Source organism: Hylobates moloch, unplaced genomic scaffold (genome assembly GCF_009828535.3).
Source record: "Hylobates moloch isolate HMO894 unplaced genomic scaffold, HMol_V3 SCAFFOLD_1, whole genome shotgun sequence".
Classification (NCBI taxonomy): domain Eukaryota; kingdom Metazoa; phylum Chordata; class Mammalia; order Primates; family Hylobatidae; genus Hylobates; species Hylobates moloch.
This window is the reverse complement of record NW_026652276.1, coordinates 98868891-98887775: the sequence shown is the minus strand read 5'-3', so window position 1 is coordinate 98887775 and position 18885 is coordinate 98868891. Positions and strand designations below refer to the sequence as shown.

The 18885-nt window shown below is 50.6% G+C and overlaps 2 protein-coding genes and 1 non-coding gene across 5 annotated transcripts in view; 2 read left to right on the top strand and 1 right to left on the bottom strand.

Moving 5' to 3' along the window:
* PTCD1 (pentatricopeptide repeat domain 1) overlaps nucleotides 1-7180 on the top strand; it is a 17462-nt gene extending 10282 nt beyond the window's left edge. Inside the window, exons 6-9 of one of the 2 annotated variants that reach the window (XM_032755940.2) lie at nucleotides 1150-1971; nucleotides 2818-3000; nucleotides 3453-3561; nucleotides 6627-6782. In XM_032755940.2, the coding sequence (XP_032611831.1) occupies nucleotides 1150-1971; nucleotides 2818-3000; nucleotides 3453-3561; nucleotides 6627-6661 (1149 nt within the window). In that variant the 3' untranslated portion in view covers nucleotides 6662-6782. Of the gene's footprint in view, nucleotides 1-1149; nucleotides 1972-2817; nucleotides 3001-3452; nucleotides 3562-6626 lie in introns of both variants that reach the window. The other variant, XM_032755939.2, reaches the window with a different exon arrangement.
* On the bottom strand, nucleotides 7167-18885 carry BUD31 (BUD31 homolog). Of its 2 annotated transcripts, none has more exons than XM_032755950.2 (6): nucleotides 18777-18885; nucleotides 17604-17744; nucleotides 16292-16414; nucleotides 10887-11009; nucleotides 9204-9370; nucleotides 7167-7392 (listed from the first exon to the last, which is right to left on the bottom strand). In XM_032755950.2, exons 3-6 carry the CDS (start codon nucleotides 16383-16385, stop codon nucleotides 7342-7344), a joined length of 435 nt encoding a protein of 144 aa, XP_032611841.1. In that variant the 5' UTR covers nucleotides 16386-16414; nucleotides 17604-17744; nucleotides 18777-18885; the 3' UTR covers nucleotides 7167-7341. The 2 variants fall into 2 exon arrangements, with proteins under 2 accessions (XP_032611841.1, XP_032611842.1); XM_032755951.2 differs by having other exon boundaries at nucleotides 18536-18813.
* On the top strand, nucleotides 13102-13202 carry LOC116809958 (small nucleolar RNA U13). Its single transcript, XR_004370116.1, has one exon. It is a non-coding gene; the product is annotated as a small nucleolar RNA U13 (small nucleolar RNA).

The window sequence follows — 18885 nt, the reverse complement described above, 5'->3', positions numbered from 1 at the left end:
AGCACTTCTGCATGTGCAACCCAGGAGTCATTCATTCTTTCATTTATTTATTTTGAGATGGAGTCTCACGCTTGCCCAGGCTGGAGTGCAATGGAACAATCTCAGCTCACTGCAACCTCCGCCTCCCAGTTTCATGCGATACTCCTGCCTCAGCCTCCTGAGTAGCTGGGATTACAGGCGCACGCCACCATGCCCAGCTAATTTTGTATTTTTAGTAGAGACAGGGTTTCACCATGTTGACCAGGCTGGTCTTGAACTCCTGGCCTCATGTGATCTGCCCCCCTGGGCCTCCCAAAGTGCTGGGATTACAGGTATGAACCACAGCTCCCGTCTGGAAAGCTTTTTTTTTTCTTATTATTTTTATTTTTTAATGTTTTTAATTTTTATTTTGAGACAGAGTCTCGCTCTGTCGCCCAGGCTGGAGTACAGTGGCACGATCTCAGCTCACTGCAAGCTCCACCTCCTGGGTTCACGCCATTCTCCCATCTCAGCCTCCTGAGTAGCTGGGACTATAGGCACCCGCCACCATGCCCAGCTAATTTTGTTTTTGTATTTTTAGTAGAGACAGAGTTTCACCGTGTTAGCCAGGGTGGTCTCGATCTCCTGACCTCGTGATCCGCCTGCCTTGCCCTCCCAAAATGCTAGGACTACAGGCATGAGCCACCACGCCCGGCCAATTTTTAAAATGTTTTAAAATTGTTTTGAGACACTCTCGCTCTATCACCCAGGCTGGAGTGCTGTGGCATGATCTCGGCTCACTGCAACCTCCATCTCTGGGTTCAAGTGATTCTCCCACTTCAGCCTCCTGAGTAGCTGGGGCTGTGGGTATGCAATACCACACCCAGTAATTTTTGTATTTTTAGTAGAGATGGGGTTTCACCATGTTGGCCGGGCTGTTCTCGAACTCCTGATCTCAAGGAATCTGCCCACCTTAGCTTCCCAAAGTGCTGGGATTACAGGCATGAGCTACCACGCCTGGCCTATATTTTTGAGGCAGGGTCTTGCTATGTTGCCCGGTCTTGTCTGGAACTCCTGGTCTCAAGGGATCCTCCTGTCTAAAACTCCCAAGGGACTGGGATTCCAGGCGTGAGCCCTGCGCCCAGCTGCTGAACGGTAGCACCCAGCTGATGTTTGTCTCTTCCCTGGCAGGTGTGGCAGCTGATGCTGAGTCTGGGGCTACAGCCGAGCCGAGACAGCTACAACCTGCTGGTGGTGGCAGCTCGGGACTGTGGCCTAGGGGACCCCCAGGTGGCCTCAGAGCTGCTTCTGAAGCCCAGGGAGGAGGCGACCGTGCTTCAGCCCCCAGTGAGCAGGCAGCGGCCAAGGAGGACAGCCCAGGCCAAGGCAGGCAACCTCATGTCAGCCATGCTGCACGTGGAGGCCCTGGAAAGGCAGCTGTTTCTGGAACCTTCTCAGGCACTTGGGCCTCCAGAGCCTCCGGAAGCCAGAGTGCCCAGCAAGGCCCAACCAGAGGTGGATACCAAGGCAGAGCCCAGCCACACAGCGGCCCTCACCCCAGTGGCCCTGAAGCCACCTCCCGTGAAGCTGGAAGTCAACCTCCTGACCCCCGGGGCCGTTCCCCCTACCGTGGTCTCCTTTGGAACAGTGACCACCCCAGCTGACCGGCTGGCCTTGATAGGGGGCCTGGAGGGCTTCCTGAGCAAGATGGCAGAGCACAGGCAGCAGCCTGACATCAAGACCCTCACGCTACTGGCCGAGGTGGTGGAGTCCGGGAGTCCTGCAGAGTCCTTGCTGCTGGCTCTCCTGGACGAGCACCAGGTGGAGGCCGACCTGACATTCTTTAACACGCTGGTGAGAAAGAAGAGCAAGCTCGGAGACCTGGAGGGGGCCAAGGCGCTGTTGCCGGTCCTGGCAAAGAGGGGCCTCGTCCCCAACCTACAGACATTCTGCAACCTGGCCATCGGGTGCCACAGGCCAAAGGACGGTTTACAGCTTCTCACAGACATGAAGGTGAGTGGACTTGGGCCTGGGCAGGACACCCATGGTGCTCAGGAGCACTCTGCAGCTCAGGAGGAAAGTTTGGGGGGGTCTGCAGACCCCCCACCTGGAGAGGATGAACTGTGCATAGGGGCAAAGAGAGTGGGGTCAATGACCTTCTGGTCTTTGGTCCCATTTTGGGGGAAGCAGACCCTGGCAAGTGCTTCAGGGCTGGGCATAGAGACACACGGATGTTCCCATCTGGAAGAAGGTGGCCGTGGGTTGACACTGAGGGCTGGGGACAGGCCTCGGCTCCAACACTCTAGAGGTATGGCAGGGATTCTCAGAATTCCTGGGGGGCTGTGGGCAGTTTTCAAAGCCCCCGAGGTCTGTGCCTCCCACCTAGCCCCCATTGGAAGTGCTGCGTGGATTTCATCCAACCACAGCAGAGGCTGCGTCCTTGGTTGTCGGGGTCCCCCAGGTCCATCATCCTCTGGCTGTTTTCCTGGACCCTACCGGGCTCACCCAGCCAAGGCTCGCGCTTTTCTAGGCTGACCACCACCTGGTGACCATGCGTTACCAGGAAGCCCACCCCAGGGAGTGAGGAGGTGGTGTCTCCCACATCATTTTCTGCCTGTGTCAGTTGGTGTCTGAGAGCAACACGGGCGTCCTTTTCCGCAGCTTCTTTAGGGCTGAGCAGAGGGGCTGGGCTTGGCTTTCCTGCTGGAGAGGGACATTGAGCACATTGTTGCTGGCAAGTTTGCCTTGCTGGCCCTGGCCGCTGGTCCCGGGAGCCAGCTTGATTGACGGAGGGTGGGAGCTGCTGGGTCCCAATGGCTGCCATCATCTTGCTGATTCTACGATATCACTGTGTTCTAGAAGTCCCAGGTGACCCCCAACACTCACATCTACAGCGCCCTCATCAACGCGGCCGTCAGGAAGCTGAACTACACCTATCTCATCAACATCTTGAAGGACATGAAGCAGAACAGGGTCCCGGTGAACGAAGTGGTCATCCGCCAGCTGGAGTTTGCAGCCCAGTACCCTCCCACCTTTGACCGGGTGTGTGCCCCAAGCTCAAAAGCTCATCAGCTCCTTCACCATTGCTATGTCCCACCACCACCCAACCCCGGTTCTGGCCCTTGGGATTGTGTTCCCGTACTTGAAACTGTCCAGCAGCTTCCCTTAGGAGCAGTCCTCCAGTCTGTAGACCACAGCCTGCAAGTCCCTGTCCACGTGGCTCATCTCATGTCTCAGGCCAGCCTTGCCTTTGCTGCCTCTGTCCGTCCCAGTGGCCTTCTGTCAGTTCCCAAAGGCCACCAGCCTCTTGCCTTCCTCAGGGGATTGGCGTTCCCCCTGCCTCGGGTGGCACCTACTTTCATGTGGCGGGCTCTTTCTCCTGGAGGTCTCTGCTTAAGTGGCCCTCAGACATGCCCAGCTGGCTGCCACTCCAACCTGGGGTGAAAGTCTCCCCTCCCCCTTCTCACTCTGTTCTTTTATGCCGTGTCCTACAGTCTTGGATCATGTGCTCACAGACAGCCCTGGCCTTCCCTGTATCAGGCCTCTGGAGGCAGAGGCTGTCTGCCGTGCTCATCTGGGTCCAAAGCACCTGCACGTTGCCAGGTACTCCAAACAGGTTGTTGCTTGCTCAGGGACTGGGCAGGCAGTGAAGTGGTGTCATTGTCTGGGGTGAATACCCGAGATTTGTTGAGCCAAGATTGCGCCACTGCACTCCAGCCCAGGCGATAGATGGAGACTCGGTCTCAAAAAAAAAAAAGGTTAAGAGCTGAAGTTTAATAGGTGAAAGAAAGAGAAGAGCTCTTGCTGGGTGCAGTGGCGAAAAAAAAAAAAGGGAAGAGCTCTGTGCTTGCAGAGAGGTGCCAGAGAAATGGGTTGCCACTTCCATAGTGTAATGCAGAGGTTTTGTAGATGCTTGGGGAGGTGGTATCTGATTTACAAAGGACGCAAAAGATTGGTTGGACCAGGTGTGCCATTTACATAGCGTGTATAAAAGCTGTTGCCCTACCTTAACCTCTTATTATGTAGACAGGTGGCCGTCGCCATGTTGCCTGGTTCTTTACTGTACACGTGGCGACAAAGAAGGGAAGATGGGGCCCCCACGTTGAACATATCTGGCTCCCAGGTAGCCCTTTTCTGTTGGCACAGCTGCCAGCATTTACCCCTGCAAGCTTCCAGTTTGCTTATCTATGTCTGCAGCTCGATTTTTCAGGCTGCTCTTTGTTAGAAAAGAAATTATTTGGGGGCTGCTTTTTATTAAAAGGGAAATTTCACCAAGGACTCTGTTGCCCTTACTATCTGCCTAAATAATTTCTTTCAACCTCCTGTATCAGCAGGAGCAGGGCAGAGTCATGGAATCTGCTTTGTCACGGCCACAGCCGCTCCCTGCTGTTCTGAAGGCTATCAGGCTCTGGGGGTTTGGCTCTTGGGTCCATCGAGTCACACTCTGTGCTGAGCATCTCCAGAGCATCCAGAGCCACTGTGGCTTGAAGCACAACCTGGATGGGGTGGAAACACGTAAATGGGCAGGGACACACATAGCTAGAGGGTGCGGGGTCAGGAACGCCAGGCAGGTGTCACGCCTGAATGCCATTTTGAGGGCTTCCTACAAATAGGTGGGAGAGCAATGGAGATTGTGCCTGGCTGAAGGCATAGCTGGGCATTTTTGAACTGTGTGTCTGTGCTTTGAACTGTTGGTTGTGAGCCTTTTCTGATTGATTCCAGGGTTTTTCTTATATTCTGGGTACTGGTTTTTTGTTGATTACATGTTGTGCATATCTTCCTAGTGGATCGTCTCTTCCCTCTGGCGTAGGGCTCACTAGGGGTTCAACTCGACAGTCACAAGACTATCATAGGCCTAAAGCATATCATATTTAAGTCACAGACAGATGTCCCTGACTTAAGGATGATTCTACATAGTATTTTTCAACTTTGCAATGGTTTTAGCAGGATGTAACTCTAAGGATCGACTTTGTGAGGGGTTTCTACTGAATGTATATCACTTTTGCATAAAGTCAGTACCCTGTGCTGTGTTGCCTGTGCTGTGTTGCCAGCAATAGATGCATTTCCTTTTGTTTTTTATGAGATGGAGTCTCACTCTGTCACCCAGTGACGCTGGAGTGCAGTGACGCGATCTTGGCTCGCTGCAACCTCTGCTGCCCAGGTTCAAGCAATTTTCCTGCCTCAGCCTCCCGAGTAGCTGGGATTACAGGCGACTGCCACCACGCCCGGCTAATTTTTATATGTATTTTTTTTAGTAGAGATGGGGTTTCACCATCTTGGCCAGGCTGGTCTTGAACTCCTGACCTCATGATCCACCCACCCCAGCCTCCCAAAGTGCTGGGATTACAGGTGTGAGCCCCCGTGCCGTGCCGCATTTTTTTTTTTTTTTTTTAAAGAGACAGAATCACTCTGTTGCCCAGGCTGGAGTGCAGTGGCACGAACATGGCTCACTGTAGCCTTGACCTCCCAGGCTTAAGCAGTCTCCCACCTTAGCCACCTGAGGAGCTGGGACTACAGGCATGTACCACCATGCCCAGCTAATCTTTTACATAGGGTTTCACTATATTGCCCAAACTGGTCTGGAACTCCTGAGCTCATGTAATCTGCCTGCCTCGGCTTCCCCAAGCACTGGGATTACAGGAGTGAACCACCATGCCCAGCCAGATTGATTTTTGATTTACGATGGGTTTTTGGGGGCGGAACCCTGCTGTCAGGAGCATCTGTACTCATATTCCCTCATGATGGTGGACTTGTTTATATTCGTGATTCTGTTGAGTTTTGCTTTCTGTGCTTTCAGGCTCTATCCGGCACCTTAAGGTTTAGAATTGTCCAGTCTTTTGAGTCAAACCTTTTTTTTTGTTTGTTTGTTTTTGAGACGGAGTCTTGCTCTGTCGCCCAGGCTGGAGTGCAATGGTGTGATCTCAGCTCACTGCAACCTCTGCCTCCTGGGTTCAAGCCATTCTCCTGCCTTAACCTCCCAGGTAGCTGGGACTACAGGCATACGCTACCACATCCAGCATTTTTAGTAGAGATGGGGTTTCTCCATGCTGGCCAGGCAAGTCTCGAACTCCTGACCTCAAGTGATCTGCCTGCCTCGGCCTCCCAAAGTGCTGGGATTACAGACGTGAGCCACCGCGCCCAGCCAAACTTTTTGTTATTGTGTGGTAGTAGCTGTATGTCAGATAGTACTTTTTGGCTGTTTTTTTTTTTTTTTGCTACCAGCTCTCTCAGTTTCTGTCTGGTGTCTTTGCTTTTTTCCCCGTATCTCATGGAGCCTATCTCGGCAGTGTTGAGATGATGGTCAGAGGGAGGTGGCTTTGAGGGGGAGGGGCTAGGCAGGCTGTGGAGGCAGAGCTGGTAAGACCCAGCGATTCTGGCTTGGGGGCCTGGGGTGGCAACTGTGGATGGAGGAGCACAGTGGTGCCTATTTGGGAAGAATGCTGTTGGGCAGATGGCTCTGGGCCTGCCCCAGGGTACCCAGCTGGGACCTGTTTCTCTGAAGTAACCTACTCCCGTAGTGTGTGTTCACAGCTTTCTGCCCTGTCCCCTGCAGCCACCTGGAAGGGAAAATGGCAGCCACCAGCTTCCTGAGGCCTGAGCCAGCTGCCGAAGTTTGGGATTAGCTATAGGTAACAGGAGTGATTCTAGCCTCGCTTTTCTAATTCCAGTACCAAGGGAAGAACACCTACCTGGAGAAGATTGATGGCTTCCGAGCCTATTATAAGCAGTGGCTGACAGTGATGCCCGCAGAGGAAACGCCGCACCCCTGGCACAAGTTCCGGACCAAGCCCCAGGAGGACCAGGACACCGGCAAGGAGGCTGATGTGGACGGATGTGCCCTTGGGGGCAGGTGATGGGAGCACAGCTGGAACAACGTGCTCGGCCCCCAGTGCTCTGTGGGAGCCCCAGGACAAGTGAGCTGGTGTCACCTCCTGCCTGGGGGAAGAGCCAGGCCCTGAGGAACAGCCGCAGTGTGTCACAGGTGTTGGTGTGAGGACACACGCTAGGCCCAAGGTGCCTGTGCTCCCGGCAGGTCCACGGGCAGCTCCAGCCAGCTTCACGTGTCACCTTCACGGGTCTTCCAGCTCCAGCTACCTTTGTGTGTCACCTCGCACACCACAAGGGGGCCGGGGCATCTGGTCCTTGGGGCCTGGTGCTGCCCCACTGGGTTCCATAGGCCGATGCTCTGAAAGAACAGACATGGGGGCTCGAGAGGTTTAATGATTTTATTTTTACAAATCACAGCTGATGGATAGCGAAGCCTTCCCCATAGAGACCGTGCTCCAACTCGGGCCTGGGGCACTGCTCGCTGCTCCCAGGAAGGGGGTGGCGTCACAGGCAGGAACCTGCAGAGTCCGGAGTCCAGGGTGGAGAGTGCCAGCCTCAGCCAGAGCAGCCACGGCAGCCACAGTGTGTGCACTCGATGATGCGGCCCTGCAACGGAGGAGGACGGTGAGACGATGCCACTGCGCCACGCTCGCCCCTGCATGCTCACATACGTGGCAACCCTCCCACGAAGGACCTGCCACCATGCCATATAGGGACACACCTCAGAAACCCTTCCTTGACAGCTCTGGACAGGGAAAATTGGCTCCCTCATGAAGGTAGAAACAGCTGCGGTTGACACCGAGGTTACATCTGCATATTTATAATATGTTCTGCAAATCCAACACACGTTTGCCAATCAAGAAAAAGAAATCGGTGTCAATGAGTCTCATTATTCTGCTAAGTGAGCATGACAGACGCTGCGATGAGCAGAGGTGGCTCTGCTACTGTTTGGGGACTTCAGGGCGGCCTCTGGGCTGGGACACTGGTGGGGGAAGAGGGCAGGAGGCTATGCACTTGAGTCACACCCTTCTGGCTCAGAGCCCCCCAGAAAGAAGGGTCTTGTCCCCCAGGCCTGGTGCGGCCCAAGGCTTGGCCAGCCAGAAAGCCCTAGAACAGTGGCTTGTGTTTATTTTACTTTTTCAAGTTCTTTTTTTGGAGAAGCAAGACCATAGTTTAAGTAAACGGGATCCTCTGGTGAAACCCAGGTAAATCTACAGCAGGCTGTTTTGGCCACAGGGCTGAAGCAGCACCCCAGCCCACCAGCCCCCCGACCTGGGCCCCTTGTGGAATCTGGGCACTCAGAGGAGGGGGGGCTTCTGCCACTCTGCCACCCCTCCCTGCCTCCATCAGAAAACCAACACTCCGGTCTTCCCTCGGGGAGGCAGCCCTTGCTCGCCCCCACTGCTCAGTACACAAGTCTTCAGCATCCAGCCACAGCTCTCCATTGTCAGTCTCACTGCAGCATAGGGGACCTATGTGAAGAGGCCCCTGTGTGGAGCTGGGGAAAAGGAGGCCAGGTTGGCAGATGGGCGGTGGGGCCTGACCTCCCAGCTGTGCCAACAACTGTGTGCCAAGGGGCTGCACTGAGCGGCCACTGCTGTGACTCTGCCTTGGGCCACAGCTGCCTTTCAGAGGGGCTTGGGGCAGGGTGGAGCTCAGCTCCTGCTCCTCAGCACCACTCCTGAGGCGCCTGACCTAGGAGTGATGCTTGGAACAGAAAGTTCTGAAAGAAGAAACACAGTGGGCTGGGCGCAGTAGCTCATGCCTATAATCCCAGCACTTTGGGAGCCTGAGGGGGGTGGATCACCTGAGGTCGGGAGTTCAAGACCAGCCTGAGCAACATGGAGAAACCCTGTCTCTACTAAAAATACAAAATTAGCCAGGCGTGGTGGCGCATGCCTGTAATCCCAGCTACTCGGGAGGCTGAGGCAGGAGAATTGCTTGAACCCGGGAGGCGGAGGTTACAGTGCGCCAAGATGGCGTCACTGTACTCCAGCTTGGGCGACAGAGCAAGACTCCATCTCGGGGGGCGGGAAAGACAGTGATGGTGATGTTAAAGTATCACTGTGAGGACTGAAAGGGACAGGAACTCACTGAGTGGCCGCCCTTCCCTGATGTCACCCTGCCACCACCTCAGGATTAGGGCTCCTCACCACCATTTCCAAAGTGAGGAAAGGGGTTCAGTAATTTGCCCAAAGGTGGAGTTGAGATTGGCCCCAGACCTAACAAACACACAGCCACACGCTGCCTCACACGGATTCCTGAACAGAGGGACCCACTCCCGCGAGGGAGAGCCAGCTGTACATCCAGGGACAAAACGACATTCCAGCCCAACCAAATAACATAAGATCCCTTGGAGTCAACTAGGGCAGAATTTTGAGCTGAAAATAACATCAAGCTTGAGTGTCAGACATTACCACTTCCAGCTTGCTTTTGGGTACGCGGCAGATGCAGTTCGTCCCGAAGTTGGTGTCCCGTGTCTGAATGCACCGCAGGCAGCACAAGTTCTCATAACCTTGCTTTTTCCATTTTGCAATCAGGTTTTTGTCTGCATAGCCTTCTTTAATACAATATTCATAGAGTTCTGTCAAAAAGATGGGGAAAGAGCATCAGGCCATGGTCTAAAAACCTTCCCCACCCTTGATCAAAAAGAGCATTCAGGCCGGGTGCAGTGGCTCATGCCTGTAATCCCAGCACTTTGGGAGGCCGAGGCAGGCGGATCACCTGAGGTCAGGAGTTCGGGACCAGCCTGGCCAACATGGTAAAACCCCGTCTCTACTAAAAATACAAAAATCACCCGGGCATGGTGGCAGCTGTAATCCCAGCTACTCAGGAGGCTGAGGCAGGAGAATGGCTTGAACCCAGGAGGCGGAGGTTGTAGTGACCTGAGGTCATGCCACTGGACTCCAGCCTGGGTGACGCGAAACTCCATCTCAAAAAAAAAAAAAAAAGCATGCTGGGCGCGGTGGCTCACACCTGTAATCCCAGCACTTTGGGAGGCCGAGGCGGGCGGATCACGAGGTCAAGAGATCAAGACCATCCTGGCTAACATGGTAAAACCCCATCTCTACTAAAAATACAAAAAAATTAGCCAGGCATGGTGGTGGGCACCTGTAGTCCCAGCTACTTGGGAGGCTGAGGCAGGAGGATGGCGTGAACCTGGGAGCGGAGCTTGCAGTGAGCCGAGATTGCACCTCTGCACTCCAGCCTGGGCAACAGAGCGAGACTCCGTCTCAAAAAAAAAATAAAAAAAAAAAATAAATAAAGCATTCAGTATTGCAACGGGACAGTCCTTGGAGGAGGAACAAAACAGAAAAACAAAAGTACTTAGGCCAGGCAAGGTGGCTCACACCTGTAATCCCAGCACTTTTGGAAGCCAATGCCAGAGGATCACTTGAGTTAACCAGCCTGGGCAACATAGCAAGGGCCTACAAAAAATTTAAAAATTTTGTATCTCTACAAAAAATTTAAAAATTAGCTGGGTGTGGTGGTGCACACCTGTAGTCCCAGCTACTCAAGAGGTTGAGGTGAGAGGATCCCTTGAGCCCAGAAGGTTGAGGCTGCAGTGAGCCATGATTGCACCACTGCACTCCAGCCTGGGGAACAGAGCAAGACCCTGTTTCAAAAAAAAAAAACAAACAAAACAAAAGCCAAGAGCGTGGCTCATGCCTGTAATTCCAGCACTTTGGCAGGCCAAGTCGGGTGAATCACCTGAGGTCAGGAGTTCAAGACCAGCCTGACCAATATGGTGAAACCCCATCTTTACTAAAAATACAAAAATTGGCTGGGTGTGGTGGCGGGTGTTTGTAATCCCAGCTACTTGGGAGCTGAGACAGGAGAATCGCTTGAACCCAGGAGGTGGAGCTTGCAGTGAGCCAAGATCGTGCCACTGCACTCCAGCCTGGGTGACAGAGTGAGACTCCATCTCAAAAAAAAACACACACACACACACACACACAAAACTCAGCCAACATTGGCTCCCCCTAATTTTTTGTGGTAAGAAAAACCATGACTTGCACAGCTTGCGAGAATAAGGATTGTGGTTAGTTCAGTAACTCCAAAAGTGACTCAAGCTTCAAAGGCCAAGAGAGACTAATTACCTCTGCTGATGGCTTTCCGCTTGTAAAAGAGGTCGAAGATGTAGCGGGTTTTCTGGTGGTGGATCCTGAAGATGGGCCACAGAGATTCCACTTTCCTCTTTCCCTCATGCGGTTCTGTTTCAGCTGGGGAGAAATAAAGAGTGTGTTTGGGGGAATAGGGTCAGTCTGCGCGGGATTTTCTTTTTGTAAGTAACTACTGATAATGAATAAATACCACTTTATACCCACTAGGATGGCTGTGGGCGGCAAGCCACCCAGGTGCCGAGGCAAGAGACCGAGGGCACGAGCTGTTCCAGTATAATAAAATATATAAAATAAGAATAGTTATACTAGATATAGATCTTAGATATGATTATATATGAATATCATTAATCATTAGTTTATAGCAATTACTCTTTATTCCAATATTATAATAATCCTCGCTCTACAATCATAACCTAGGAAAAACCAGGCCATAAAGAGGTAAGAGCTGAGGGGACATAGTGAGAAGTGACCAGAAGACAAGAATGCGAGCCTTCTGTTATGCCCAGACAGGGCCACCAGAGGGCTTCTTGGACTAGTGGTAACGCCAGCGTCTGGGAAGACGCCCACTGCCAAGCAGACTTTGGTATAGTGGTAGCGAAAAGTGTCAAGGAACAACACCTGCTACTTAGCAGACCGGGAAAGGGAGTCTCCCTTTCCCCAGGGGAGTTTAGAGAAGACTCTGCTCCTCCACCTCTTGTGGAGGGCCTGACATCAGTCAGGCCTGCCCGCAGTTATCCAGAGGCCTAACCGTCTCCCTGTGATGCTGTGCTTCAGTGGTCACGCTCCTCATCCGCCTTCAAGTTCCATCCTGTACACCTGGCTCTGCCTTTTAGATAGCAGTAGCAAATTAGTGAAAGTACTAAAAGTCTCTGATAAGCAGAAATAATGGTGTAAGCTGTCTCTCTCTCTCTCTCCTCTCTCTCTCTGCCTTGGCTGCCAGGCAGGGAAGGGCCCCCTGTCCAGTGGACATGTGACCCATGTGGCCTTACCTATCATTGGAGATGGTTCACACTCCTTATCCCGCCCCTTTGTCTTGTATCCAATAAATATCAGTGCAGCCTGGCATTCGGGGCCACTACCAGTCTCCACGTCTTGGTGGTAGTGGTCCCCTGGGCTCAGCTGTCTTTTATCTCTTTGTCTTGTGTCTTTATTTCTACGCTCTCTCGTCTCCGCACACGGGGAGAAACCCACCGACCCTGTGGGGCTGGACCCTACAGATGACTATAATCAAAATTATGGCACAATAACAACTGTTGGGAAGGATGTGGAGAAACTGGAACTCTCCTACCTTCCTGGTGGGAATGTAAAATGGTGGAGCCACTGCAGAAAAGAGTTAGGTGGCTCCTCAAGAAGTTAAAACAGGGCTGGCCGGACTCCGTGGCTCAGACCTGTAATCCCAGCACTTTGGGAGGCTGAGATGGGCAGATCACTTGAGGTCAGCAGTCTGAGACCAGCCTGGTCAACATGGTGAAACCCCATCTCTACTAAAAATACAAAAGAATTAGCAGGGCATGGTGGCGCATGCCTGTAATCCCACCTACTTGGGAGGCTGAGGTGGGAGAATCATTTGAACCCGGAGGCGGAGGATGCAGTGAGCTGAGAGCACACCACTGCACTCCAGCCTAGGCAACAAAGCGAGACTCCTGTCTCAAAAAAAAAAAAAAAAAAAAAAAAAAGAGAATGAAGTAAGTACTGATTATTCTACAACACAGATGAACCTTGAAACATCAAACTGACTGTGGCAATGGTCGCACAACTTTGTGAATATACTAAAAACCCCTTAATTGGATAATTTAACAGGTTGACTTTTACAGTGTATGATTAATATCTCAATAAAGCTGTTATTTAAAAACAGAATAAGCCGCCGGGCATTTTGGGAGGCCAAGGTGGACGGATCATGAGGTCAGGAGATCAAGATCGGCCTGACCAACGTGGTATAACCCCATCACTACTAAAAATTAAAAAATTAGCCGGGCGTGGTAGTGCATGCTTGTAATCCCAGCTTCTCAAGAGGCTGAGGCAGGAGAATTGCCTGAATTCGGGAGGCAAAGGTTGCAGTGAGCCAAGATCGCACCACTGCACTCCAGCCTGGGCAACAGTGTGAGATTCCATCTCAAAAAAAAATAAAAAATAAAAAATAAGCTAAGTAATTTAAACATAATTGTTTTAAATTAAAAATGTCTATTTTTGGATCTTTTTGTAATTCAGGAGTGTGACTGGGTGTTCATATCCATGTGTGAGACGTGCCACTCTCAAACCTTGTCACAACGTTGGCACATTACCCATGTGACAAGAAAAAAAGTCTTTTTAATTACAGAATTAGAAAACATAGATTTTTGGCCGGGCGCGGTGGCTCACGCTTGTAATCCCAGCACTTTGGGAGGCCGAGGCGGGCGGATCACGAGGTCAGGAGATCGAGACCACGGTGAAACCCCGTCTCTACTAAAAATACAAAAAAATTAGCCGGGCGTGGTGGCGGGCGCCTGTAGTCCCAGCTACTCGGAGAGGCTGAGGCAGGAGAATGGCGTGAACCCGGGAGGCGGAGCTTGCGGTGAGCCGAGATCGCGCCACCGCACTCCAGCCTGGGTGACAGAGCCAGACTCCGTCTCAAAAAAAAAAAAAAAAAAAAAAAAACATAGATTTTTAAAAAGATCATTCAATGGTAACTTCTGTTAAAAGGTTGGTCCCGGCTGGGCACGGTAGCTCACGCCTGTAATCCCAGCACTTTTGGAGGCCAAGGCGGGTGGATCACTTGAGGTCAGGAGTTCGAGAACACCCTGGCCAACAGGGTGAAACACTGTCTCTACTAAAAATACAAAAATTATCTGGGCATGGTGGCAGATGCCTGTAATCCCAGTTACTTGGGAGGCTGAGGGACGAGAAGTGCTTGAACCTGGGAAGCAGAAGTTGCAGTGAGCTGAGATTGTGCCACTGCACTCCAGCCTGGATGACAGATGACCCTGTCTCAAAAAAAAAAACAAGCCAAAAAACCAACCTTAGTCCCTATGCTTTCAGATCTATTTCTACAGCATAATAATTTCTCAAGATAATTCTAGGCCCACAAAATGGGCATCCTAATCATCTTGAAGGCACCTCTAATTTCATCTCCCAGCCAAAGTCCTTTAGGGCTGAGGAAAAGCGAAATAAACTAGACCAGTCTACACGTTCTCAGGGAAGTGGCTGCAGAAGAAGCTGCTCCTTCAACACACGCAGGATCAGGTGGCGCTCATACTTGCCACAAGGCAGTTCTCTCTCTCTTAGCAGTCACAAGTTCATCTTTGTCTACGACCTCCTCAGTTTTTAGGGAAGAACAGAAGGGTGAGGAGTGGTCAAGAAGAGTATCCCTCCCTGTCTCCAGCTTTTAAGCCATTCTATTACCTAGGAATTACAATTCAGCTCAACAAACAGAATGCTGTGATCCAAGCAGAGAAGCAGATAGTAGATTCAGCAGGTACACATGTTAAGACGTGACTTGCTCCTCCTTGGCCTCTGCCATGATTGTGAGGCCTCTCCAGCCACATGGAACAGTAAGTCCATTAAATCTCGTTCTTTCGTAAATTGCCCAGTCTCAGGTATGTCTATCAGTAGCATGAAAATGGACTAACACACCCCCATCTCTACAAAAAATTAGCCAAGCGTTGGTCGGGCACGGTGGCTCACGCCTGTAATCCTAGCACTTTGGGATGCCGAGGCGGGTGGATCACAAGGTCAGGAGATCGAGACCATCCTGGCTAACACAGTGAAACCCCGTCACTACTAAAAAAAAAAAAAAAAAAAAAATTAGCCGGGCGTGGTGGCGGGTGCCTGTAGTTCCAGCTACTCGGGAGGCTGAGGCAGGAGAATGGCGTGAACCTGGGAGGCGGAGCTTGCAGTGAGCCAAGATTGCGCCAGTGAACGCCAGCCTGGACGACAGAGTGATACTCCGTCTCAAAAAAAAAAAAAAAAAAAAGAAAGAAAAAAAGAAAAGAAAAATTAGCCAAGCATGGTAGTGGATGCCTGTAGTCCCAGCTGCTTGGGAGGCTGAGATGGGAGGAACAACTGAGCGTGGGAGGTGGAGGCTTCAGTGAGCTGTGATTGAACCACTGCACTCCAGCCTGGGCAACAAAGTGAGACCTTGTCTCAAAACAGAAACAAAAAGAAGAAAAACAGAACAAAGAATACTTCTTTCTGGAGGTGAAGAATATCTAAACACAAAGTAGGGTTCCTCCTCCCCTCAAAAGTCACCCTTTAGAAGATGAAGTTAATTTACTTTCAAGGACTTGCAAAATCTCTTCTGTTCCAGCACGCTCCCATTTTCTTTATTTTGATAAAGAGCTGTTTCGGGAAGAAATCTCTCAGCCCAAAATGAATGTGATTATTGCAATAGGCCCGTCCAAATCTAAACTGCAAAACAAGTACTGAGTATTTAATAGAAGTTATCTGGTACCAACAGTTCTTTTAAAAAAGGGCAAAGTAACTTAACATTGATTTAATTTAGTAATTACTGCTGGAGGTACAATCTCATAATAACCATGATTAGGTTAGTTACAAGCAAGCATTTCAAACGCTACTTTAAAAAGTAACTTCAGCTGGGTGTAGTGGCTCATACCTGCAATCCCATCACTTTGGGAGGCCGAGGTGGGTGGATCACTTGAGGCCAGGAGTTCGAGACCAGCCTGGCCAACATGGAGAAACCCCATCTCTACTAAAAATACAAAAATTAGCCGGGCATGGTGGCGCATGCTTGTAATCCAAATTACTCGAGAGGCTGAGAGGCAGGAGAATCGCTTGAACATGGGAGGCAAAGGTTGCAGTGAGCCGAGATGACGCCACTGCACTGCAGCCTGGAAGACAGAGCAAGACTCCATCTCAAAAAATAAAAATAAAAAAGTTAATTGGTAAGTGGCCACACTGTGATCATATAAGGCCAACAGATGCTTGTGGCTTCAGATAAAATTTCCAAAGACAGCATAGGACATGGGTTCACAAAGCAGGATCACACGCCATTTACAAGGAAGTGACAGAAAACAGATGTGGCAAAGACTAATCGATGAGACTGAAAAGGAATAGCATTTGCAAGTAAATATATTTTGTATGATTTTAAATATACATCTAACCAAAATAGTAAATAACTATAGGTGGACTATTTGATCTATATTTCATAACCTTTTATATTCAAATTGACAAAAGACAAAAACAAAAACCTTTTTTGAGGACCTTTTCATTAATGTTATCTTATTTTCTGGCACTTACAGTATTTCCACGAGTTCATAAGCCAACACAACATGTCAGCGTTAGTAGACCACCCTCTTTTTATATTTGCATTTATGCCTGTCCCCTGGGGGCATCTAAGCCTGTGACCCTTGGACCTAGCCCACCCAGACAGGAACTCCCCTACTCACCTTCTCTCATCTTTTGATCTAATTCATCCAGTGTTGGCTCAATCAACTCCCAGCCATCTGGGGGTGCTTTCCGGCTTCTTTTGACTTTAGGCATTTTCCTTCCACAGGATAATTTGCAAAGATCTGGGGAAAAAAAATGAATTGGTTTGAGTCTCAAATCCCCAAAGGCCTTTGCCAGCCATTATTTTGGTACAGGCTGACTTGAGTCAGCATAGGGTCACAGCTATGGGACAGGGCTCAGCACCCAGAGTGTGTTCAAATCCTGGCTCTGCTACTTACCCGCTGTGATCTTCAGAAAGGTACTTAACCTTCCTAAGTCTCTGTTTCCTCATCTGTAAAATGGGGATAATGGAAGCTACCTTATGTGGTCATTGCAAAGACTTCATTATAATTGTATCTATCATGCCTGGTGTATAATGTGTGCCTAAGAGACATTTGCTGTTGTCATTAGCTAACTTCAACTACAAGCTTAACCCTATACTGGATGTTGGGAACACAGAACAAACAGTTAAGCCTCTGCCCCTTAGAAGGTGACATTTTAGCAAAGAGACATACAAGAGAAAAAGCAATTACAATAGAGTATAAGGAGGGCCGTGACTTGGGGAGCCATGGGGGTGACTATTTAAAAAGGCAAAGATGGAAGGCCAGGCACGGTGGCTCATGCCTGTAATTCTGGTCTTGGCCAGCACTTTGGGAGGCTGAGGTGGGAAGATCGCTTGAGCCCAGGAATTTGAAACCAGTCTGAGCAATGAGGTGAAACCCTATCTCTGGCCGGGCGTGGTGGCTCACGCCTGTAATCCCAGCACTTTGGGAGGCCGAGGCGGGCGGATCACGAGGTCAGGAGATCGAGACCTTCCTGGCTAACACAGTGAAACCCCGTCTCTATTAAAAATACAAAAAATTAGCCGGGTGAGGTGGCAGGCGCCTGTAGTCCCAGCTACTTGGGAGGCTGAGGCAGGAGAATGGCGTGAACCCCGGGGGGCGGAGCCTGCGGTGAGCCAATATCGTGCCACTGCACTCCAGCCTGGGCGACAGCGAGACTCTGTTTCAAAAAAAAAAAAAAGAAACCCTATCTCTACAAAAAAAAAAAAATCAAAAAAATTAACTGAGCATGGTGGTGGATGCCTGTGGTCTGAGCTACACGGAAGGCTGAGGCAAGAGGATCACTTGAGCCCAGGAGATTGAAAGGCTGCAGTGAGCCATGTTCACACTACTGCACTCCAGCCTAAGTGACAGAGTGAGACCATGTCTCAATAACAAACAAAACAAAACATAAAATAAAAAGGGAAAGATGGCTGTAAAATCAAAGTACCTTAGGATGTGCTTCCCAAGAGTATAGACAGCAGAAAGATCTCTCGTCTCTGCAGTTGCAGGCTTGGATTCTTGTCCAGCTCTAAAAAATTATTCTGTGACTTTCAGGTCACAGAATTCCCTCTCTGGTCCTCGGTTTCTTCTGTAAAATGAGAGCAGTGGACTGGCTGATTGCCAAGGTCTCTTTCACACCAAACAACATATTAGATAAAGTCAGGTAGTTCCCATACAAGAGGCCGATCCCAATCTAAATAGCAAAGCGTTTTTCAAACCACACAGCATTTCCTTGCTGCCAGAGAGAACTCAGGTTAAGTATTTATCTTTCAGCATAACAGATTCATCTCTCTCAAATTCATTCAGTCACTTCATTCCTTCTGTAACGTATCTGACACTTTACAAAGACCCTCCCCCCCAACAGAACCTCCTCTCATGAACTCCCAAAACAACCATATAGAGGAGGAATCAAACTCTATAAGGTAGAATCAGGGTCACACAGTTGAGAATTTGCAAAGCCTGACTCTGGAGGGCTCTTGACTCCCAAATCAGTGGTCTTCGCACTAGTCTTCCCTACGCTGAAGCCAGAAATGGGTGAATTCTGGTCTCGGCCCCAAGGCGCATAGTCTGTGACAAGAGAATGATCGCTTTTCTATGACCCAGGGAAATTCGAGGGCCCTGATCCAGCCTGGAAGTCAGAAGAGGCCTCCCGGAGGTGGAAATGGTAGGCGGTAACCAGATCGAGGAGAAAGAGGAGGTAGGAGGTAATCAGATCGAGAAGAAAGATGTGCCGGGAGGTGTAAGAGAGATTGGGGCGCTCGGGGAAGGAGGCGAGGAGGAGCGAAGGAAGATAGTGCAGGATTGTAGGGAAAACTCATAAAAAGGACAGCATCTGAACCCAGCTTAGAAAAACAATCAGAAGACAGAAGACGTTCCTACCAGAGGAAACCGCGTGAGAATCCTAGAGGAAAACCCCCGAATCTACCGTCCCCTCAGAAGAATGAACGGGGCGCCGCCTCCTCTCGGGAGCTCTCTCAGGCCTCAAGGTCCAAAGCCCGAACACATCCCAGTGGCTGGCTGAGAGTCCAGCCACTCAGATCTCCCTCCAGGACGGTGCAGACCACCGGTCTCCCGCCTCAGCCGTTGCCAAGGTAATGGAGAACAGCGGGAAAACACATACCGGAAACTCCTGGACCTTGGGTAGCTGCTTCTCAACTGACGGCTTCCGCTCTTCAGGCGATCGCTAAGGCATGAGGTCCTTGCGGAGCCCCGCCCTCCCCGCGCGGAGA

Excerpts from the sequence above, each read along its gene's own strand:
- BUD31 (XM_032755950.2), bottom strand. The coding sequence starts at position 16,385 with ATGCCTAAAGTCAAAAGAAGCCGGAAAGCACCCCCAGATGGCTGGGAG. Across the intron at positions 11,010-16,291 it reads AGATCAAAAGATGAGAGAAG|CTGAAACAGAACCGCATGAG; the intron begins GTGAGTAGGGGA and ends ATTTCTCCCCAG. Across the intron at positions 9,371-10,886 it reads GCGGAAAGCCATCAGCAGAG|AACTCTATGAATATTGTATT; the intron begins GTAATTAGTCTC and ends TCTTTTTGACAG.